Below are 23885 nucleotides of genomic sequence, written 5' to 3'. Positions count from 1 at the left end.
GGGTCTCGTTGTTAATTGCAGTGGAGAGAAAGTACAATAAATACACTAGTTTCCTTGTGTTTCCGGACGCTTTGGACCCTGCTAGTGTATTTATTGTATTTTTATCAGGTGAAGAATCGGATGCCTGTAGGATGTTCATTTCCTTCAGTCCTCTTGTTTGCCTGAATCAAGTCCTCTACCTGTGGGACACCCTCCCTTGTCCCTTCCCACTGTGCATGCAAATCCCCAGTAACTGGCATAGGGTCACCTTGTGTCAGATCACAGCTCTGCTGCCTACTGGCCCAGTGACCTGCACAAGTTCCTCACCTCTTCTGAGCCTCAGTTCCCTCATCTGTAAAATGGGGCCAATCAATAGCTCAGGAGCCCATTGGGAAAGTTTAATGCTGGTGCATGGGAAATGCTGCCACATGCCTGGAGCCTAGGGACAGCTCTCCAGCCGGGAGCCAACACCACTCCTGTCTCTGTCGCCACTGTTGGGAAGAATGTTGTTCTAACAGGAGCCCCCTGGGCTTCCTCCCTCTGTCTTTGCAGCGAGCCCATCTTCCGCCAGCTCTGTGCCCTCCACTGGCTCCTGGAGGCCCTGACTATTGACCACACCCACCACACCATGAAGCCCGTGATCACCTGCTGGAATCCGAAGTAGGTCTCAGCCCTTCCACCTGCCATGTAACTAGCAAGAGACTGGGCCATGGGGGAGGAAGCTCCCATGGGTTCTCTTCCTCCTACTGCTGTTTCTTGGTGGGTGGGTTGCTTTAGGAGTGCTACGATGTGGGGTCCAAACAGGGGTGAGCTGGAGCCAGGTCATACGGGTCATGCGGTGGTGACAGCCCCCTTGTGCATCCCTCCCAGCATCTCTCCCCAACTCCACATCGGAAGCTTGAAATAAATCAGCCACCGTGGGAGTATTTACACCACAGAAAATGGCCAGCTAGCCCAGCCCTGCCCTGGAAGCACAGCTAGATTTCTCTCCAGCTCTCTTCTTGGACCATGTCTCCCCAATGCTATTCCTCATTTGTTCCTCTTCTTTTTCCTCCTCTCCCGCTCCCTTTTACTGCTCCCATTCTCCATGTTTTTGTGTTCTCCCTTTCAAAGTTTTGTTGTGTGTCTTTTTTTTTTTATTAACATCTTTATTGGAGTATAATTGCTTTACAGTGTTGTGTTAGTTTCTGCTGTATAACAAAGTGAATCAGCTATATGCATACGTATATACCCATATCCCCTCTCTCTTGCGTCTTTCTCCCACCCTCCCTATCCCAGGCCTCTAGGTGCTCAAAAAGCACCAAGCTGATCTCCCTGTGCTATGCGGCTGCTTCCCACTAGCTAGCTATTTTACATTTGGCAGTGTATATATGTCCATGCCACTCTCTCACTTCGTCCCAGTTTACCCTTCCCCCTCCCCATGTCCTCAAGTCCATTCTCTACATCTGTGTCTTTATTCCTGTCCTGCCCCTAGGTTCATGAGAACCTTTTTTTTTTTTTTTAGATTCCATATATGTTTTTCTCTTTCTGACTTACTTCACTCTGTATGACAGACTCTAGGTCCATCCACCTCACTACAGATAACTCAATTTCCTTTCTTTTTATGGCTGAGTAATATTCCATTGTATAGATGTGCCACATCTTCTTTATCCATACATCTGTTGATGGACACTTAGGTTGCTTCCATATCCTGGCTATTGTAAATAGTGCTGCAGTGAACATTGTGGTACATGACTCTTTTTGAATTATGGTTTTCTCAGGGTATATGCCCAGTAGTGGGATTGCTGGGTCACATGGTAGTTCTATTTTTAGATTTTTAAGGAGCCTCCATACTGTTCTCCATAGTGGCTGTATCAATTTGCATTCCCACCAATAGTGCAAGAGGGTTCCATTTTCTCCACACCCTCTCCAGCATTTACTGTTTGTAGATTTTTTGATGATGGCCATTCTGACTGGTGTGAGGTGATACCTCATTGTAGTTTTGACTTGTATTTCTCTAATGATCTTGCTGTGATTTATGTCAGAGTGTTCTGCCTATGTTTTCCTCTAAGAGTTTTCTAGTGTCTGGCCTTACATTTAGGTCTTTAAACCATTATGAGTTTATTTTTGTTTATGGTGTTAGGGAGTGTTCTAATTTCATTCTTTAACATGTAGCTGTCCAGTTTTCCCAGCACCACTTATTGAAGAGGCTATCTTTTCTCCATTGTATATCCTTGCCTCCTTTATCAAAGATAAGGTGACCATATGTGTGTGAGTTTATCTCTGGGCTTTCTATCCTGTTCCATTGATCTATATTTCCATTTTTGTGCCAGTACCATACTGTCTTGATGACTGTAGCTTTGTAGTATAGTCTGAAGTCCAGGAGCCTGATTCCTCCAGCTTCATTTTTCCTTCTCAAGATTGCTTTGGCTATTCGGGGTCTTTTGTGTTTCCATACAAATTGTGAAATTTTTTCTTCTAGCTCTGTGAAAAATGGCATTGGTAGTTTGATAGGGATTGCATTGAATCTGTAGATTGCTTTGGGTAGTAGAGTCATTTTCACAATGCTGATTCTTCCAATCCAAGAACGTAGTATATCTTTCCATCTGTTTGTATCATCTTTAATTTCTTTCATCAGTGTGTTATAGTTTTCTGCATACAGGTCTATTGTCTCCTTAGGTAGGTTTATTCCTAGGTATTTTATTCTTTTTGTTGCAGTGGTAAATTGGAATGTTTCCTTAATTTCTCTTTCAGATTTTTCATCATTAGTGTATAGGAATGCAAGAGATTTCTGTGTGTTAATTTTGTATCCTGCTACTCTACCAAATTCATTTATCAGCTCTAGTAGTGTCCTGGTAGCATCATTAGGATTCTCTATGTATAGTATCATGTCATCTGCAAACAGTGACAGTTTTACTTCATTTTTTCCGATTTGGATTCTTTTTATTTCTTTTTCTTCTCTGATTGCTGTTTCTAAAACTTCCAAAATTGTGTTGAATAAGAGTGGTGAGAGTGGACAGCCTTGTCTTGTTCCTGATCTTAGAGGAAATGGTTTCAGTTTTTCACCATTGAGGACGATGTTGTCTGTGGGTTTATTATGTTGAGGTAGGTTCCCTCTATGCCTAGTTTCTGGAGAGTTTTTATCATAAATGGGTGTTGAATTTTGTCAAAAGTTTTTTCTGCATCTATTGAGATGATCATATGGTTTTTCTCCTTCAGTTTGTTAATATGGTGTATCACATTGATTGATATGCATATATTGAAGAATCCTTGCATTCCTAGGATAAACCCCACTTGATCATGGTCTATGATCCTTTTAATGTGCTGTTGGATTCTGTTTGCTAGTATTTTGTTGAGGATTTTTGCATCTATGTTCACCAGAGATATTGGCCTGTAGTTTTCTTTCTTTGTGACGTCTTTGTCTGGTTTTGGTATCAGGGTGATGGTGGCCTCGTAGAAGGAGTTTGGGAGTGTTCCTCCCTCTGCTATATTTTGCAAGAGTTTGAGAAGGACAGGTGTTAGCTCTTCTGTAAATGTTTGATAGAATTTGCCTGTGAAGCCACCTGGTCTTGGGCTTTTGTTTGTTGGACGATTTTTAATCACAGTTTCAATTTCAGTGCTTTTGGTTGGTCTGTTTATATTTTCTATTTCTTCCTGGTTCAGTCTTGAAATGTTGTGCTTTTCTAAGAATTTGTCCATTTCTTCCAGGTTGTCCACTTTATTGGCATATAGTTGCTTATAGTAATCTCTCATGATCCTTTGTATTTCTGCGGTGTCTGTTGTTACTTCTCCTTTTTCATTTCTAATTCTATTGATTTGAGTCTTCTCTCTTTTTTTCTTGATGAGTCTGGCTAATGGTTTATCAATTTTGTTTATCTTCTCAAAGAACCAGCTTTTGGTTTTATTGATCTTTGCAATTGTTTCCTTCATTTCTTTTTCATTTATTTCTGATCTGATCTTTATGATTTCTTTCCTTCCGCTAACTTTGGGTTTTTTTCGTTCTTCTTTCTCTAATTGTTTTAGGTGTAAGGTTAGGTTTTTTATTTGAGATGTTTCTTGTTTCTTGAGGTAGGATTGTATTGCTATAAACTTCCCTCTTAGAACTGCTTTTTCTGCATCCCATAGGTTTTGGGTTGTCGTGTTTTCATTGTCATTTGTTTCTAGGTATTTTTTGATTTCCCCTTTGATTTCTTCAGTGATCTCTCGGTTACTTAGTAGCATATTGTTTAGCCTCCATGTGTTTGTATTTTTTACAGTTATTTTTCCTGTAATTGATATCTAGTCTCATAGTGTTGTGGTCGGAAAAGATACTTGATACAATTTCAATTTTCTTAAATTTACCAAGGCTTAATTTGTGACCCAAGTTATAGTCTATCCTGGAGAATGTTCCATGAGCACTTGAGAAGAAAGTATATTCTGTTGTTTTTGGATGGACTGTCCTGTAAATATCAGTTAAGTCCATCTTGCTTAATGTGTCATTCAAAGCGTGTGTTTCCTTATTTATTTTCATTTTGGATGATCTGTCCATTGGTGAAAGTGGGGTGTTAAAGTCCCCTACTATGACTGTGTTACTGTTGATTTCCCCTTTTATGGCTGTTAGCACTTGCCTTATGTATTGAGGTGCTCCTATGTTGGGTGCATAAATATTTACAATTGTTATATCTTCTTCTTGGATAGATCCCTTGATCATTATGTAGTGTCCTTCTTTATCTCTTGTAATAGTCTTTATTTTAAAGTCTGTTTTGTCTGATATGAGAATTGCTACTCCAGCTTTCTTTTGATTTCCATTAGCATGGAATATATTTTTCCATCCCCTCACTTTCAGTCTGTATGTGTCCGTAGGTCTGAAGTGGGTCTTTTGTAGACAGCATATGTACAAGTTTTGTTTTTGTATTCATTCAGCCAGTCTGTGTCTTTTAGTTGGAGCATTTAATCCATTTACATTTAAGGTAATTATCAATATGTATGTTACTATTACCATTTTCTTAATTGTTTTAGGTTTGTTTTTGTAGGTCTTTTCCTTCTCTTGTGTTTCCTGCCTAGAGAAGTTCCTTTAGCATCTGTTGTAAAGCTGGTTTGGTGGTGCTGAATTCTCTTAACTTTTGCTTATCTATAAAAATTTTAATTTCTCCATCGAATCTGAATGAGATCCTTGCTGGGTAGAGTAATCTTTGTTGTAGGTTTTTCCCTTTCATCACTTTAAATATGTCCTGTCACTCCCTTCTGACTTGCAGAGTTTCTGCTGAAAGATCAGCTGTTAACCTTATGGGGATTCCCTTGTATGTTATTTGTTGCTTTTCCCTTGCTGCTTTTAATACTTTTTCTTTGTATTTAATTTTTGAAAGTTTGATTAATATGTGTCTCGGCATGTTTCTCTTTGGGTTTATCCTGTATGGTACTCTCTGTGCTTCCTGGACTTGATTGACTATTTCCTTTCCCATATTAGGGAAGTTTTTGACTATAATCTCTTCAAATATTTTCTCAGACCCTTTCTTTTTCTCTTCTTCTTCTGGGACCCCTATAATTTCAAATGCTGGTGCGTTTAATGTTGTCCCAGAGGTCTCTGAGACTGTCCTCAATTCCTTTCATTCTTTTTCCTTTATTCTGCTCCCTGGCAGTTATTTCCACCATTTTATCTTCCAGCTCACTTATCCATTCTTCTGCCTCAGTTATTCTGTTATTGATTCCTTCTAGAGTTTTTTTTGTTTATGTTTTTTTGTTTTTTTATTTTTTTGCAATACGCGGGCCCCTCACTGCTGTGGCCTCTCCCGTTACGGAGCACAGGCTCCGGACACTCAGGCCCAGTGGCCATGGCTCACGGGCCCAGCCACTCTGCGGCATGTGGGATCTTCCTGGACCAGGGCATGAACCCGTCCGTCTCCCCTGCATCGGCAGGTGGACTCTCAACCACTGCACCACCAGGGAAGCCCTAGAGTATTTCTAATGTCAGTAATTGTGTTGTTCATCACTGTTTGTTTGCTCTTTAGTTCTTCTAGATCCTTGTTATATGTTTCTTGTATTCTCTCCATTCTGTTTCTGAGATTTTGGATCATCTTTACTATTATTACTCTGAATTCTTTTTCAGGTAGGTTGTCTATTTCATCTTCATTTATTTGGTCTTGTAGGTTTTTACCTTGCTCCTTCATCTGTGGCGTATTTTCTTGGCGTTTCTTTCTTTTTTTTTTTTTTTTATGGGTGGTGCTGTATTCCTGTCTTACTGGTTGGTTGGCCTGAGACGTCCAGCACTGGAGTTTGCACGCAGTTGGATAGAGATGGGCTTTGGTGCTGAGAGGAGGACTTGTGAGAGGCCTCACTACGATTGATATTCCCTGGGGTCTGAGGTTGTCTGTTAGTCCCGTGGTTTGGACTCAGAGCTCCCACCACAGGAGCTCAGGGCCGACCTCCAGCCTGATCCTGCAAGTTTCGTGGTGCAGTTAAAAAAAAAAAGGAAGGAAGAAAGAAAAAAGATAAAAAGGAGCAGTACAATATCAAAGAATAAAAAACAAAATAAAATTAGAAAGATAAAAATATATTAGGAAAAATAAAACTGTAATTGAAACAACTGCAACAAGGTAAAATAAAACCACAACAGAGAAAAGAAACAAAAAGGTTGGGGCGGGGGGGACAAGCCAAAAGGAGAGAACAATAACAAAGTATAAAGAATAAAATAAAATTAGAAAAATAAAAGCTTTATTAGGAAAAATAAAAATATAAAAGAATCAGAACTTCCCTGGTGGCGCAGTGGTTAAGAGTCCACCTGCCGATGCAGGGGACACGGGTTCGTGCCCCGGTCCGGGAAGATCCCACATGCCGCGGAGCGGCTGGGCCCGTGAGCCATGGCCGCTGAGCCTGCGCGTCCGGAGCCTGTGCTCCGCAACGGGAGAGGCCACAACAGTGAGAGGCCCGCGTACCGCAAAAAAAAAAAAAAAAAAAGGGGACCCCCAATTTACCAAGATCATATGATATATAAATATATAATTTCCTTTAAAAAAAGGCCGTTCTACATGTATTGTTTTGCAACTAAGTTTTTGTTATTTAACTTAATAAGTAAGTTAAACATCTCTCCATGTCAAAACCTCCTTTAACGACTGTGGAGTTTATCAACATACTTAACCAATTCCCCCAAAATCTTTAGATGTTTGCCAGATTGTCACTCTTGTGAAAAAAATGCGGCATCATTCTGAACAACACATTAGCAGCAATGCTTCCCCCCACCACGACCCCAGAAAGTCTCGTTTTCCTTCAACCCGCTTTTTTCAGGCACTACTGGGGATTCACCCATGAAAATAAAACAACATTCCTGCTCTCTGGAGCTCCTATTCCAAGGGATGTGGAGGGGAGCAACAGATAATAAACATGTAATAATCAAGATTCCTTGAGATAGCATTAAGCATCATGAAGAAACTGGCAGGGTGATGTGATAGTGACAGGATGGGGGGGTGACTTTTAAGTTGGGTCGTCAGGGAAAGACTCACAGAGAAGGTGACGTTTGAGCGAAGTCTCTGATTTTACCTGCACTGACCTAATTGCATCATTCCTCCACGTCTGTTCTCAAGTGGACATCTCTACAGGAGTGGGAAAACGTGGCAGGATGATCAGAGCACCTATCACTCAGGAGCTGGGACGGGCAACCTGGCCTGGGAGATCCTGGGAGCTTTGAACTCTGTTCCCTCCCTGCTGCAAAATCAGCAGTTACCTCCGTTCTCCCATCTTGTTGTGGACACGTGAACACATCCTAAACCAGCCAGCGGACTTTCCACCCTGAGAAGCAAATGCGGATTCAGAAAGAGTGAAGTATTTGAGAAAATTACTCTGATTGCTGCTGTGGATAGATGTCTTCAAGTGGCTGCTAGGAACAAAATGTGCTTGGCGGTACAGTTAAAAGAGATGCAGCGGTGCTCAATGACTTCTTCCCTTGACTTCTGGCAAATAGGATCCCCCAGAAAGCTTCAGCGGAGAGAAAATGTCTCAAAATCACAGCCACTTCTCCCCTGCGGATGTGACCTAGTGCCTCCTTCCCCACCGTCAGCCCTTCCTCCAAGCCACATGAAGGTTTCTATTGAAAAAAGCATGTGTTGTTCATAGTTCAGCTGTATTCAGTTCTGTATACAAGGCACCCTGGAAAGCTCCTAACGAGCCCCATTTCATTGCATCTTCACTCTAATCATCCTCTGATAATCATCCTCTGACTTAGCTAATGTTCCCCCATTTGACAGATGAGGACACTGAGGCTCAGAGAGGGTAAATATTACACAAAATCTCATATCTAGGAAGCAGCAGGGCAGGCGGAGGACTCACAGCTGGTCCACCCGATTCTTCAGCCCATCGTTAACCACCCAGGTACACCCCTTTTCCTGGTTCTGATGCTCAAGAGAGACTGGCCTGAGGTCACACAGACAGTAAATCAGAGGCATCGATTAGGTAAGGTAAATTAAGCTGCCGTGATGAACAGCCCCCAAATGTCGGCAGCTTAGCGCAACACAAGTTCATTTCTCGCTCACCCCTTACATGTCCACCGCACGGGACTCTGCTCACCAGAGTCGCCCAAGGACCCAGCAGGAAAGGGAATCTGACCTGAGCACTGGGCCTTAAAGCATCGCCCTACAGGCCACGTGTCACTTTCGCTCAAGTATTTTTGAACAGAGCAAGTCACAGAGCTACCCCTGACTTTAAGAAGCCGAGAAGACCTGGGACTCTGGTGGGTGAAGGGCACTGACTGTCCCTCCAGGCCGTGGGCAGGAACATCAGCTTGCCTGTGTAGTAGTGTGTAGTCGGCCCACTGTGGATGGCAACGCTTGGGTTATTTCCTTTTCTCCCCCTATTGATCCTCCTTTTTGGTTTATTTGCTACTGAAAGTGAAACATCAGAGAGACGGATTCTGTCCAACCAGGCCCTTTCTTTATCAGTGGTTTTGCAAGAACGATGCTCAGGGCTTTTTAAGATCCCTGGGAAGCTTGCTGCATTTTTAGCTCATTTAACCCGCTGCCTGAAGTCACAATAGATTTTGGGTCGTCTTGGAAGTCTGCGTGAACGAGAAACCTCCATCTTCCCGATCGGGTCTGAATATTTAAGATTTTGAAAGCTTGGCCATACCAGATTTAATTTTAAAAGGGGAAGAGGGGTTGCTTTTGAACATCAAGAAGAAGGCTGGAGGCACAGCAGGAGCTGCGTTAGCAAAGGGGAAAAGCGAGAAAAGCCCTGTGGTCTTGAAAGAAATGCTCCAAAGCGGAAACACTAAAGCTTCCAGTTGCTGAGCCTTAAATCAGACTTCAAAAGTGCCGCTAGTTTAAAGATTGTTTATAGGACTGAAGTATTGCTGCTCCTTCCTCCAGCTGGATTTTAAATATTCCCTAATTTGATTACTCTGGGGAGAGGCAGGCACAACCAACGTTGCATGAGCTTCACTGTTAATTATTCAGAGGGCTTTTTATTGTGTAATCAAACATAAAGTCTTACAAAAAGCTTGGAGGCACATTCTCACCCCACCCTCTCCAGTCTGACTTTCACCTTGTCGTCTGTGTGCATTTCTCAGTTTGCGGCTGTGAGCTGGTAGATGCCCAGCAAGGGCTCTGCCAGTAAAGAGCACACACATCCCCCTCCCCGTCTGGGCTGGTAAAAACCTTTGATTCTGCGGCTCAGACCCCCATGCCAGAAGAATCGAGCTTTATCTTGATCACCTTTGCCTCCTATCTGGGCGGCTCCCCGCCACCAGCACTTGGCAGCCCCTGCTAAGTCTAGACTCCTGTTGGTGCCTCCCCACATCAAACTGGTCTGGTCATCTCATTCCCTCATGTCCCTCTTCTACGCTGGGTGACAGCCAGCCAAATGGTCTAAAGGCTCCCAGCCATCTAAAATCCTTTCTGCAGAGAAAAAGGAGATAAAGAAAGAAAGGGATGGATGGATGGGTGGATGGATGGAGAGATCAACAGATCAATCAGTCAATACATAGATAGGTAGAGGTCACTGAGAGAGCTTGCTTGTCAACAGGGATCCACCACCCGACAGCCACAGGTCCAAAATCCAAAAGGCTCTGAAAACTCAGTTTTTCCATAGCTCAATTCGACAGCAAAATCTGACAGGAACCAAACTGATTTGGTGTCAAAACTTGACTTGAAGCTATTTATGGTCTTTATCCCACCTAGTGTAAATATTCATATATATCACTGCAGAAATATTAATGTGTTCGATGATAAGATGCTGCCGAGACCCCACTGGAAGGAGTATGTTAACATATGATATACGTGCAGCATATTTCCATTCCAAAATGCCAAGATTCTGAATTTGGCAACATATCTGGTCCCACAGGTTTCAGATCAAGGGTTATAGGTATGTCACCATCCAAACTTGCTGGGGCTTCAGTCTCATACCCAGAAAGTTCCAACCCATGAGGGAAGATCCAGGTTTCACGCGACCTGAAGTTTATTTAATTGGGGAGAGGGGCGCTTTAAGAAAAAGAATACAAAGTTAAAATACAAAATTAGGTACAGGGCCCTGGCAGGGACCCATGCAAGTGAGGGTCATTAGATTCATTGTGAATATGCACCTGGATGAGTAACTTAAGACCCCGAGTTTGTTTTCTCATCTGTAAAATGGGACGATAAATGACTGCATCACAAGGTTTTTTGTTTTTGTTTTTTTGCGGGGTTTTTTTTGCGGTACGCAGGCCTCTCACTGTTGTGGCCTCTCCCGTTGCAAAGCACAGGCTCTGGACGCGCAGGCTCAGCGGCCATGGCTCACGGGCCCAGCCGCTCCGCAGCATGTGGGATATTCCTGGACCAGGGCACGAACCCATGTCCCCTGCATCGGCAGGCGGACTCTCAACCGAAGCCCCATCACAAGGTTTTGTTGAGATGATTCAGCGAGAATGCACAGAAGTGTCTTACATGTAGAATTGTATAGAATTTTCACTCAATAAACTGCAAACCAGTGATTTTCATTGTGCAACGCACCCTATAAGCTCCCCCCAACCCAAGCAAAGTTAGTAATTCTCTCTGTGCGTTACTCAGAAGTGGCCCTGATTGTGGGACCCTTAGGCACCAGAGCAGGCAGAGATTTGGAAATGAACATGCTTTTCAATTCATCCCCAAGAGGAACCACAGACCTGCCCTGGAGTCTACGAGAGGACCCAAGTCCAAAACGCAAACAGATGCGGAATGTGTACAAATACACTCCACCTCCCTCAGTCCCTACCCAGTAAGCGGTGGTCTCTCCTAACCTCGATTCCCACTCGCGAGACCCGGCTGTGGAGAACTGTCCCTTCCACTGCTTCCCGAGTATAGGAGGGGGAAAAAATCACAGCAGAGAACAGCCACCATCCATCATCTCTTTATTGCATTTCTTAAAAGTACTTGTAATAAACTGAGGCTCTAGAAACGGAAAACTCATTAAGCTGTTTCTCACTCAGGGACCCAGGTGGAAGCAAGAGCACAATAAAAAAAATCCATAAGGACAAGTCCATGGGACAGAGGTGGGAGCGCTTCCTCACAGCCCCGAAGGTAACTAACTGTCAGCACCGGACTCTACTGTCTGGCTACCAGCCCCAGCTTGCGTGGGAGGCATTTTCGCCAGTCTTCTCTCTGATAGGATTTTTTTTTTCTAGTTGGTTCTCTGAGTGAAGGGAAGTCAGAACCTCGTGCTGTTGGATGGTTTTTATAAATTTTAATTAAAATGCTTCTCTGGGGATTGTAGAAGAAATGTCATTTGGCTGGACACCACCTCACGCAGGAGGGAGTGGGTGGCCGAGCAGCCGCCTAATAAGATGTCACTGGAAGGAAATGGATTCACTCACTGTCTACGTTTAATCGATAACAGTCACTTCTCTTTCTCTCTCGCTCTCTCTTTTCTTTCAGACTCAGTCAGAAAATAAGAAGTGAGTGATTGAACAGACGGGGTTTTCTACAAACTAGAACGTGTGTTTATTATTAAGAGAAAATCAAGAGGTCTATTCTTTTCACTCAAAACTATTCCTAACCCCCAAAACCCCCAAACTCATCCACTTCACAAACAAGCACCATAATAACAATCATGGCAAGAGTAGAGAGCTAAAGGCAGTTGGGGGAACACACGATGAGATTTTTGCTGAACCTGTGCTCCAACCCGCAAAATGGATATAATGCTGGTTTCTGCTCACTTCTTTTTGTTGTTGTTGTTAGTTTCTGCTTTATAACAAAGTGAATCAGTTATACATATACGTATGTCCCCATATCTCTTCCCTCTTGTGTCTCCCTCCCTCCCACCCTCCCTATCCCACCCCTCTAGGTGATCACAAACCACCAAGCTGATCTCCTTGTGTTATGTGGCTGCTTCCCACTAGCTATTTTACATTAGTAAAGAACCCCAGGAAGCAGTATGCAGTCTAACTTTGAAAATGTGAAAATGCTGAGCATTATTGTGGTTATATAATTTTTAGAAGTCAATCTTGAACAGAATCACAGTGGGCCAGGTTCTGTGCTAAGGAAGCTCTTTAGGTGTGTTAGCCAGTCCTGTCCTCCTAATAACCCCATGGGGGCACTATTCTTATTTCCAGGTAGGAGAGCAGAAAGTTAGGGCTCAAAGAGGTTAAGTGATTTGCATGAGGCCACACAGCTGGGCAGTGGCGAGCCAAGAGTTAATGCTGGATCTGTTTACTAAACCCTGTTTATTAAAACACAGAGCTCTTCCAAAGCATGTTCTCCCCGGTATGATCATCATTGCCCCTCATGAAGTTTCACCGTTTTCTTGCTGTTGCATCAGGGCACTTCTAAGTGCCCTGAGAAGGAGAGCCTTTGTTTTTATCACAGAAAGTTGCTATGGAGATATCGTGTGTATCTGTCTCCAGAGATGCACAGAAAAAGGAGCAGGAGCCACAAACCTTTAAAAAAATGTCCTTCAGGAATAGTCACAACTACAGTTGGAGGAAGGAAGAGTGAATCACTGCACTTGAACTCTCACTGAATTGAAATCCTGCCCCCGCCCCAGGCGAGTTTGTAGATCAAACTCTGGGCTGCAGTGTGGTCCATTCTGAGGATGAGGGAGCACGGAATCAGGAATCAGGAGACCTAGTTTAGCCACTGTGACTCTGTTCACTGCATGGCATTGGAGAAGTCCTTTCCTCTCTCCTGACCTCAGTTTCTTCACCTGTAAATTAAGGACTCTGAAAGAGAGGCTCCAGTCAACTTTCACAGCAACTGATAGTCTTCTGTATGTGTGGAGCTTGTCAGTGCCAAGGCAGTGATCATTAAGAGACGGACAAATGGCATAAATGAAAAAATCAGGCTGGGTGACACACAGTAGGGAGTGGTGAGGTCTGTGGCAAACAGGAGTTCTGCACAGCTAAAGGGAAGAACCTCTGCTTTGTTCTACTCATCTCGCCATGTGAAAATGGGACCCAGGGCTTATCATTTTCAAGAGAGACCAGTAACCTCAGTTCTTATATAAAGATATCCCTAATCTGTAGAATTCTGGGCAGCTGAACATGTCTCCCCATGGGCCACCAGTTTGAAACGCCTGCTTCTAAGAAAGTATAAGGAATCATTCAGGGAAATCTTTTCCTTTGCTGTCAAAAAGCAGTCCCTCCTAAGGTGCAACATGGCAGCCAGTTAATACCACTCCTGAGTGAAATACGAAACATAGACAAGAAGCATTTGGGGATTTAAGTCAATTCAGGGAGAGTCAGTGCAATAAAGGGCAAGCAGGATGCTGAAACCGCCTGTCACATCTTCCCCCCACATTTTATTTTTCTGCCACTCTCAATTAATGAGAAGTGTCAGCCCTTCACTCTGGATTTCCTGTCTGTGGCTTTTAATTGACTTTTAATTAATGGTAACTTTAGGAGCACAGGATGAAATCCTAATGCAAGGAAGATGCACACAGAACTCTGGGTATGGAAAGCTCTTCTGAGATCATCCCAGCCCGTCCTCTCTGTTGTGTAGACGAGGGGTCGGAAGCAGGGGAGAGTGACTTGTTCAGGGCCTCCTTGAGGTCCCCTGGCTCTGAGTCTGGTGCTCATTGCAAGACTCCAGGCTGCCCTGGAGACACAATCTGTCCAGCCTTCAAAAATGACATTGATGTAAAGAGTGTGGTTTCCAGAGTCAAGAATTCATGTCATGCCAGGTGAGACAGGAAGAGTTGCCTTCTGCAGGTATTATCCCTGAGCGCTGACGTTCTCTCTCCCTGTGGGGGCAGAGAGCTGTCCGTCTGGCAAGCTCTTGTCCAGTTGCGATGCCAGGACAAAGGGGACATTGCATCAAGCCCCTAATTTGTCTAAGGGAAGAACATGCCAACTTTTGGCATTTGCTTTTTCTTTATCACAGTCATTTTGTAACTCCCATGCTCCCTTGGAGATCCGGTTAAACCCAGTTTGAACTCCAGATCCCCGGGCTCTCACATTCTGAAGCGTTCCATCACTTGTGTAGAATTTCACTGAATACGTTGGGGGAGGTGGCGTTCGCAGGAAGATATCACATCTGAAGCCCCACAACCTTCTTCCGTCTCTCTTCCCCCACCCTCCCCTTGCCCTGGGCGAGCAAGAAATGCCTCCACTCTTCCGGAGCAGGGAGGTTCACCTACACTCTGGGCCCCGTGAGGTGGCCAATCAAAACGTTACTTCTGATCACACACAGTGGACTCCCGGAGGTGAGTCCTGCTGAAAACAATTCTCTCCGCCCTGTTAGATGTTTATTAAATGTTGTGCGGGCTTCCGTGCTGCCTCTTCTCCTTATCTTCTTCCCTAGGGTATCACACGCTATGAGTTTCATCCAAAGAAGACCTTGGACTGCCCTCCAAGGGCTTTCATTTCAAATGTTCTCAAGTGAAATTGTTTCTGTTCTAATGGAGTGTGAACTGTCACCCAGACCCTCACTGAGCTCTTATCCTGGAACAGCTGAGCAGCGTAGGGCAGGTCGGGAAGCCTAAGACACGGAGCATGAATTAAATGAGGACGTAAGCCCACACAGGACGCTCTGAAGTGACACCAGTCATGCAAGAGGGTGTGTGTGCGCGCACGCACACACACACAGACACGCACACATTCCTGTAACCTGTCCACTCTTTCCTTCCCAAAATCCCCATTCTTCTCGCAGGACTTTCCCTACCCACCCCCTTTTACCTCCCAGGACTTGTCATCTAGGTCTTCCCACCCACCTCCTTCATGGCTCCTCCCCCCTCCCCCCAAGAGTGCCCCCTCATCAGACAAATCTGCCTCCCTCACCTCCACCTCCTGAACGTCAAGCCTAGAGTTTTCTCCATCTTGTATTCTTCAGAAAACCCCAGTGAACCTAAATCTTTATTCTTTGAGCCCCAGGTGTCATTTGGTGAACAAAAGCGTTGATACATAGAAGTGGGGGTCGAAACCAAGATGCAGCTAAAGAAATTAGACCCATCCTCCCCCAGTTTAAAAATCAACTCTGATGATTATTACACAAGAAAAGTAAAACACCGTTGTCGTCCGTGGCAACATCATTGAAATACATGTTTGGCTTCCTGTGGTGACTACTTGGGCAACCATTGCACTCACTGAGTAGAATAAGTCCCATCAGGGCTTCCCTGGTGGCGCAGTGGTTTGGAGTCCACCTGCCGATGCAGGGGACACGGGTTTGTGCCCCGGTCCGGGAAGGTCCCACATGCCGCGGAACAGCTAGGCCCGTGAGCCATGGCCGCTGAGCCTGCGCCTCCGGAGCCTGTGCTCCGCAACGGGAGAGGCCACAACAGTGAGAGGCCCGCGCACCGCAAAAAAAAAAAAAAAGTCCCATCAAACTCACTTCCAGTAAACACATGTATAAATGATCTTGATTTGTGACAGAAGGTCTTTCCAGACCCAGATGATATGTCTCATGGTGTTTGGAAAGAGCCGAAAGGAATTCACGTTCAGAGCCAGGTTTTCGCTTTTTTTCTTTCCTACTCTCCTTCCTCCCTTCCCCTTTTCCTCCGTGCTTCCCTTCCTTCCTTCCTTTCTAAACTCCCTCTTTATTTTCTCTTTCCTTCAGACCAAGAGATTCAAGGTTCCTGTAGCGCGCGTCACCAGCCGCAAACCAAGCTGGCGAGGCTCCACCTTTAGTCTGTCTCGGACAAGTGGAGGGTCGTCCCCCCAGAGCAGCATGGTCTCCGTGAACCCGGGCTCAGACGAGCCCCAGAGTGTGGTCACCCAGGCGACAGGCAGCAAGGATGTTGAGGACAATGCATCGTCTCCGGCCAAGCCTGAAGAAGAACCTCTCCGTGTCGGTAAGTCCTACCTTAGATCTGACCAGTCTGCCCTGACTCTGCCCTGAAGCCAGAGATCAAGAGCCCCGTGTGCTCCACCTTCACCCCACTCAGGTAGAGGAGACACACGGCTCCCCTAGCCCTGTTCAATGTCCATGGACCCCTTTGCTTTCCCTCAGTGGAGATCAGAAATATACTCTGACTTGGGTTACTCTGAACCATTTCTGCTTGGGAGACAGCCCATGGTCATCAATTGCTCTTTTTAAAAATTTTAGTAGTATATTTTACTTAGCCCAATTTATAAGATATTGTCATTTCGACATGTAATCATATAAAAAAATATTGATAAGATATTTTACATTTTTTCATACTATGTTTTTGAAATTCGGTGCCTACTTCTTTTAACAGCTTTATTGAGGTGTAATTTGCATACCATAAAATTCGCTTGTTTTAAGTGTATGCGTCAACGATTTTTTGTAAATTTATAGAGTTGTATAACCAACAGCACCATCTAATTTTAGAACATTTCAGTCAACCCCAAAGAAAACCTCATGTCCATTGGCAGTCCCTCTCCTTTCCCACCACAAATCTACTTTCTGTCTCTGGCAATTTGACTTTTCTGGATATTTTATATAGGGAAGTTGTATCACTCTGTGACTCCCCACTCTGAAGCAAAAGCCTTTTCAATGGTTCACAATTTGGGGGCCACAGGTTCTTTAGAAAATCTGTTGGAAACTATGGGCCTCTCTTTAGGAAAAGAATTCAAGCACACACACATACATGTTTCTGCACACTCTTTTAGGGGGAGCCTGTGGACCTCCACCAGATAGAATTGTGACTGGATTCCATAAGTTGTGTAAAAAATTCATTTTCAGGACTTTCTGGCTTGAGCTTGTATAGTAAAAGGAGACAAGAAAAGAAAGGATTTATGCAGAGAGATGGAGAAGGCAGAAGAAAGAAAGAGAAAGGGGCGTGAAAGAGGCAGGCTCACTGCAGAACGATTGACTCTGGTGCATGAAACACCTTCTCTGCCGTATCCCCACATGCTTTGTCCCCTCAGTGCCACCTAAGCTGAGGCCTGCCTGCTCAGCCAGTGTTCTTTCACACAATCTAGAATGCCCATAGCAACCAAAGCTGGACCAGGTTTAGTACAGATACAAGGAGGTCGAAAAAAAGGTCAAGGTAAACCAGAAAGCCCGATTAGGGCCCCGATTATCAAAGCCAGAAATGGGCAAAAGTGCAGAAGTTCAGTAAGTGGTCAGGACTCATAGTAATGATGGCCAGTGAGAAAATTTCCCACCATCCCCCTTGTTAACAGGAGACCAAGAAAAGTTCTAAGCCCTGAAAAGCTGTTTGCAGAACAGGAGTATTATCACAGATGGAGAGGAACTGAGATAAACCATCATCAGATGTGTGACTCTTCTGGATTTCTTGAACCTTCTTTCATTCAAAATGTATTTATTGAGCAGCTACTGTGCTCCTGGAACTGAGGATGACAGTACCTGCCCTCCCCAAGCTTATATTTTACAAGGAAAAAGCAGACATAAACAAGAAGGCCATAAATAGCAAGCCAATTGCAGATAATACATGATTGGAAGATAATAAAACAAGATTCAGGCTAGAGAGAGACTATTGGTGGGAATGGAGCTAGGTTAGACAGGGTGGTCAAGGAAAGCCTCTCTCAGCTCTGACATTTGAGTTTCTGACGACACGAAGCTGGAGAGGGAGGCAGGGGTGAGAGCATGCGTGGCCTTTGTAGAGCAACGTAAGGACTTCAGAATTATTCCAAGTGCAAGAGGAAGGCTCTGGAAGGTTGCAAGTGTAGGGGTAACAAGACCTGGTTTTCCTTTCAAAGGTCTGTGTGTGGTTATTAATTTCGTGTCTGCGCTGTGTCTCTTAACTCTGAAAACCTTGCTGTCAAGTAAGACAAGCAGAGAAGAGTCCCCAGCTTCAAGAAGTGCCTCAGTCCCAGAGTTCACGTATGGTTCTCCCAGTGGCAACCTGAGAGCTGAAGGAAGGAGGGACCAGAGGGGGAAGAGGCTTGGCAGTGAGGGGAAGGGAGAATAGTGCCCTCTCTCCAGGCCCCCGAGACACCACAGACCCTTCCCTAACGGCCACCCTACTCCTACTCCCAGTCTAACCAGTTCCCTGCCCCAATCCGTGCCATCTCCCAAAGCTCTTTTGAACCCCCTACCCTCTTCATTCCTATTGCTTTTGTCTTAGTTTAGAGATAGAGAACTGGGGCACACGGGCTGGTTTCTGCAGACTGTGTTTTGTTTACCACACAAGGCTTTGTTTAAAAAAAAAAAAGTAGGAGTGACTTTTTAAGATTGAGAGATTGGACGTCAAAATTCTGATTTACAAAAAGTTATTCTCTGTGGCAACAGTGGGCCTGCAACCCTGCATGACAGCAGTCACCTGGAGCTACCCTTCTTCGGTGGGGCATGTGCTCTCTAGTTTTCCACAGTCCCCACCACTCCCTGTTACTCCCAATCATTCCATTGCTCCCAGTTGGCCAAGTGCATGCCCATTTATCGTCTCCTTTGCCTTCTTGTTTGTCTTAGAATGATAATGATGATGATACAATAACTAACCCTAAGAGGACTTTTACGTGTCAGGCACTGTATATGTGAGAGAGTGTGTGTGTGTGTGTGCACGTGTGTGTATGTGAATATACACAGATATGCATATTCATTTAATCCTCACAACAACCTTTTATGCCTATTTTGAAGATGAGGAAATTGGGGCACAGAGAGGTTAAATTATGTGCCCAAAGTCACACATCCAATAAGTGATGAAGCCAGAGTTTGAAACCAGGCAGTCTGGCTCTCATGTCACACTTAATTTCTCTGCCTTACCCAAGTCTCTAGAAAAAGTGGGAAATGAAAGACCAAGAGAGCAGCCTGAATTTTCTCACACTAGCTCTTGTCACTCAGCTGTGGTATCTGCTCCCTGTAGGCACCTAGGTTGGGGAGCCCTTGTCCAGTTTTCATCACCTCTCATCTGGATGACCGTAGCAGCCTCCTAATTAACCCCCCTGCTTCTTGTCTTACCCTCCCTTGCCTGCAGATGCTTCTCCGTGTTGAACCAGAAGGAACCTTCTAAATTAAAAACTTAACGTAGTGCTTCCCAGCTTAATATCTTTCAGTGACCCCCCCGTTGCCTCTAAGACACTGCATCTGATCTTGTCCCAGGCTGCCTATAATGGGCTCAGCTCTTGCCATGTCACACCTTGTACCAGGTGCTCCAGCCTCACCAAAAAACCCTCTCCTCCTAAACAATGCATCTTCTTTCATGCCCTCCTCTGTCTCTGGTGCCCTTTCACCTCCAACCCTTCAGTCGAATGGACTCCTATTCAACCTTTAAGACCCAGCTCAAATATTCCCTCCCCTGTAAAGTTTTCCCTGACTCCCCTTCTCTCAATTCTCTTAGTATTTTGTATTTGCTTGTATTAAGTCCTCAATTTTAATTTACAACTACATCTCACTGTAACAGGTAGGAACTTCTTTTGGCTAGGTACGGAGACCTGAAAAATAGTAGCTTAAAGAAGATAAAAATTAATTTTTCTTACAGATTAGAGATAGGGTTGTTCCAGAAGATCATCAGGGATCCTACTTCCTTCTATCTTTCTTCTCCACCACGGATCACTTCATGGTCCAAAACGGCTGCTGGAATGCCAGTCATCAGAGTCACATCCTACGAGGGAAGCAGAAGGAAGTAGGTGAAGTAGAGAAGTGCTCACTTCCAGCTGAGTTTAAGCAGTCTTCTCAGAAGCTTCATACAGTATTTCTCCTAAAACCTCATGGCCCAGAATTTAGTCACAGGGGCACACCTAGCTACAAAGGATGTTGGGAAATTGAGCTAATACTTCCCTCATACACACAGACACAAAAGTATATATACACACACACACACACAAGTACATATGCATTCATATATTTCTGTTACTAAAGAAAGGAGAAAGGAGTGTGAGCTCCCTTCAGGCGTGCAACAATGTCTTACTCACCTTCTACCTGGCACATGGCAGGTGCACAGCAATGGCTGGGAGATGCATTCCCACCACAGACCAACATCCAGGAGAGAAAGTCCTTCTCCCTCAGCCTCCTCACCCTTTTCCTCTATTTATACCTTAACCTCCATTGCATTTGTCAGAGCCTTCACAAAAGTAGATTAATTTCCCAGACTTTCATTGCCTTCTAAAACCTCCTCAAACTGATTCTGAATCCATGAATCCTATTCTAAGTGATACACCATCTGACCAAGGTTTAATGTCCAGGGCTGGCTGCATAATGAAGTCTTTGTGGACACAGATCACTGGGGACAGCAGGCCATGGCCTCTCTGTGGAATGGTCCCTTCCCAAATCCATGGCCAAGGGATTCCGGAGGAACCAAAGCCCAGACCATTCCTTCTGCCAGTCTTGAATCTTCCAGTCTTGGAACTGTTAGGGGAGAAACTCACTTAAATAGTGACTCAGAAAGAGGGGTCCTGTGCCTTCTACTGTTCCCCCCACTCCGCCACCAAAACAACCCCATACAACAAAAGGACTTCCTCTCTTTTCCCCCAACAGAGAGGAAGAAGTGGGTATAGTTGCTCTCGAGGGGTATTCTTAAGACAGGCCGGGGATGGACAATGGAGGAAGGGAGTTAGAATTTTTCCTTTAGGGGTGTGATTTGGCATCTGAAACAGAGGATGCTGTTATCTCTGAGTGTTGGGCAATGGCGTCCCCGTAGCCCTGGGGACTGAGAAAACTAAGCAGCTTCCTCTGAGTGTGGACGTCCATCACAAGACTGTCTTCCTCAGGGAGACTCTATTTTGTGGCACCTGCACCTTTTCCAAACAAATCTCTCCTTCCTTGGAGAGTAGACATGGGCCTTGGTGGGTAAACATGGGCCTCACAGTCCCAAGGCTTTGTTCTAGTTCATACATATCCAAACTCAGCTATGTGATGGGTGGAGCTTGATGTTGGTGGGCACCGTTCCTGCCCAGAGGTATTGGCAAGCAGAAAAAAACCTTTGGTGCATTCAATGGCATATGCAGCCTTACAGGGGATTCTCTAGGAGAGCCGCCCCATGTGCCAGGTCACTGGGCTCATTTGCTGGTATCCACCCACTAGGCTGGTTTGCCTCGGGTAGGGGCAGGAGTGGGGGAGTGGTCAGATGGTGCATGCCAAAAGAAGGGAAGAAAGTGGAGGAAGCATCCAGAGCTCCCTCATTAATAGGCTTCTGGACACACCCCAAGGATTCTGGGATGCGTGGCAGTAGGGAAGGTGGGCAGGACAAGACACAAATGAAGATCAGATCCAGATGGAATTCAAATTCAGATTCAAATGGAATCATGCCCACCAGTTACTAGGAAGACAAACTATCAGTACTTGAGAATGGGAAGGTGGAGTGGAAAATGGCTCAGTGTTGACGTTTATCACAGCCTAGATGGCTCCCGGGTCACCGAGGGGAGCACCCTTCCCCTAGCACCCAGTGACTGCATTCACAAACAAGGTTGGACACAAATGGCCCTGGGAAGCACTGGCTTCACCCTTCCAGGTATGGCTTTTGAGACTTGACCTTGAGCCGACTGCAGGCGCCTACTAAAGAGTGAGAAGTGTCCATGTTGGCATTGTCTTCCTTCATTGATATTCCAAATCTAGCTCATAGTCTCCCAAACCCTTCCTGCTTTTTTTTTCTCGTTAGTCGTTTACTTATTTATTTAGCAAATATTGACAGAGACGCCTGTATGACAAGCAGGGTGCCAACTGCTTGCCCATCTGTATTTGTACAAAACACTTAGGGCCTCCACTCTCCCACTTTTCTTGAAGCACCTAGCTTACTACAAATATATATTATTTTCCAACTTTTAAGAGTGTCCATGTGTTAGATTCCCAGGGCTGCCTTAACAAAGTACATTTCCTGCCTTAAAACAATAGGAATTTATTGTCTCATTGTGCTAGAGGTTAGACTCCAGATCGAGGTGTCAGCAGGGCTATGCTTCTTCTGAAATCTGTACGGGAGAGCCCTTCCTTGCCTTTTCTAGCTTCTGGTAGTTGTTGGTAAGCCTTGGCATTTTGGCTTGTAGACACATCAGCAGTCCAGTCTCTGCCTCTGCATTCACATGGCCATCTTCTCCCTTTGTGTCTCTCCCCCCTTATTACAAGGACACCAGTCATACTGGATTGAGGGCCCATCCTACTCCGGTATGACCTCATCTTAGTTACACCTGTAGCCACCCTATTTCTAAATAAGAATATGAATAATTCACATTCTGAGGTGCTGAGGATTAGGACTTGAACATTATCTTTTGGGAGGACACAAGTCAACACATAATAGTCAGGCACAAAGAGATATCTCTACATTGTGTAAAAAGCAACAATGTGAAGTATGAATATACAAGTCAACTAAAGCAGTGAGGAGTTGGGGGGGCCATGGGGAGCTGGAGGATGCACTGGAAGGTCTAAAGGGCCCCATCAGCACGGGATGAGCCCCACCTCAGAGTCTTTTCCAGGGAAACTGGAGGCCCAGATTTGTAATGTGAAAACTTCCAGTTTTGAAAAGTTTGAGCATCTACATCAAATCAAATCAAACACATTTACGAGCTAGAGTCAGCCTGTGGATCACCAGTTTGGAACTTCAGGTCTCTGGGATCAGAGAGGGTTTTCCCAGACAAGTTGATTTCTTCTTGGAATTGGAAACAGTTCTCTCAGGCTACAGAAGAATGTTGAAGGGTGGGGTGGAGGGGGGCTGCGGCCAGGAGGAATGAGGTGAAACAGGAAATAGAAAGAGCAGCCAAGACCCCCAAGGCCTCACAGGCCATGGGGAGGAATTCAGCTGTCGTCCCGAAGGAGATGGCCAGTCACTGGTTGGAAGCAGAGGAGGCACGTGTACAGCCCGCAGACTTCTAGACCCCGGGCACATCCTTCTCCGGCTCCCCAGTACGCCAAAGCAGAGGCGATATCGGCCTGGGGGGCTGGGCCGTGACCTGCGCAGTCCCGTCTCATGAGCACCCTGCAGACAGTGACCTCTTGTGTTCCCATCAGATCTGCAGAAGCTCCTGGAGGTGGTTCGGGAAGAGGCTCAGAGAACAGTCACGACGGCAGATGGGATGCAGAAACAAGCGGCCAGGTATGTGCTTTTGACACCTGGGCAAATAAAGGATGTCAGCATCCTAGTGATAACATAAAGGACAGCAGTTCCCAATGGTTGAGCATTTCCTCTGTGACAGGTGCCAAACCGTGTACTTTGCTCACGTGTATCACCTCCCTGAGTTCTTCCAACAACCCTCCAAGGTAGGTACTGTTGTCTTTATTTTACAAATAAGGACATGAGGCTGAGAGAGGCTAACGCATGGTAAGGCCGCCACTCGCATCCAGACCTTCCGTGTTCCAGAAACTGTTCTCTTATCCACTCCACTGCTTCCCAGGAACCCAAAGATGATTCATTCATTCTTTAGTGAGTATTTATGCATATGGATGAACCGTACTAATTATTGCGGGAAGTGTTATGAAAGAAAAGCTCAGACCTGTGAGAGGACATAATAGGGGCATCTGATCTAGTCTGGGATGGGGATGGGGATGAGAGACGTTCCCTCCAAAGAAGAAACTTTAAGCTGAGATTCTGGATGAAGCATGAAAAAGAGCTCACCGGCCAAAGTCGTTGGGGGGCAGCCGGGAGAGCCAGCAAGGGGAGTGAATACTACAGACAGCACATGGGCAAACATGGTCAAAAGGGAGTGTAGCACCTCCAAGGAACTGAAATGCTTC

General features: G+C 45.1%; 1 protein-coding gene across 1 annotated transcript in view; it reads left to right on the top strand.

Annotated features, from left to right (window-relative positions):
* Positions 1-23885, top strand: part of CCDC60 (coiled-coil domain containing 60) — a 158654-nt gene that overhangs the window by 122760 nt on the left and 12009 nt on the right. The window contains exons 5-8 of the mRNA XM_060119646.1: positions 532-639; positions 11363-11453; positions 15921-16155; positions 23163-23247. Of these exons, the coding sequence (XP_059975629.1) occupies positions 532-639; positions 11363-11453; positions 15921-16155; positions 23163-23247 (519 nt within the window). The remainder of the gene's footprint in view (positions 1-531; positions 640-11362; positions 11454-15920; positions 16156-23162; positions 23248-23885) is intronic.

The sequence above is a fragment of the Mesoplodon densirostris genome, chromosome 15 (assembly GCF_025265405.1).
Source record: "Mesoplodon densirostris isolate mMesDen1 chromosome 15, mMesDen1 primary haplotype, whole genome shotgun sequence".
Classification (NCBI taxonomy): domain Eukaryota; kingdom Metazoa; phylum Chordata; class Mammalia; order Artiodactyla; family Ziphiidae; genus Mesoplodon; species Mesoplodon densirostris.
Note: the sequence above shows the minus strand (reverse complement) of the source record. Positions and strands in the feature narration are given on the sequence as shown.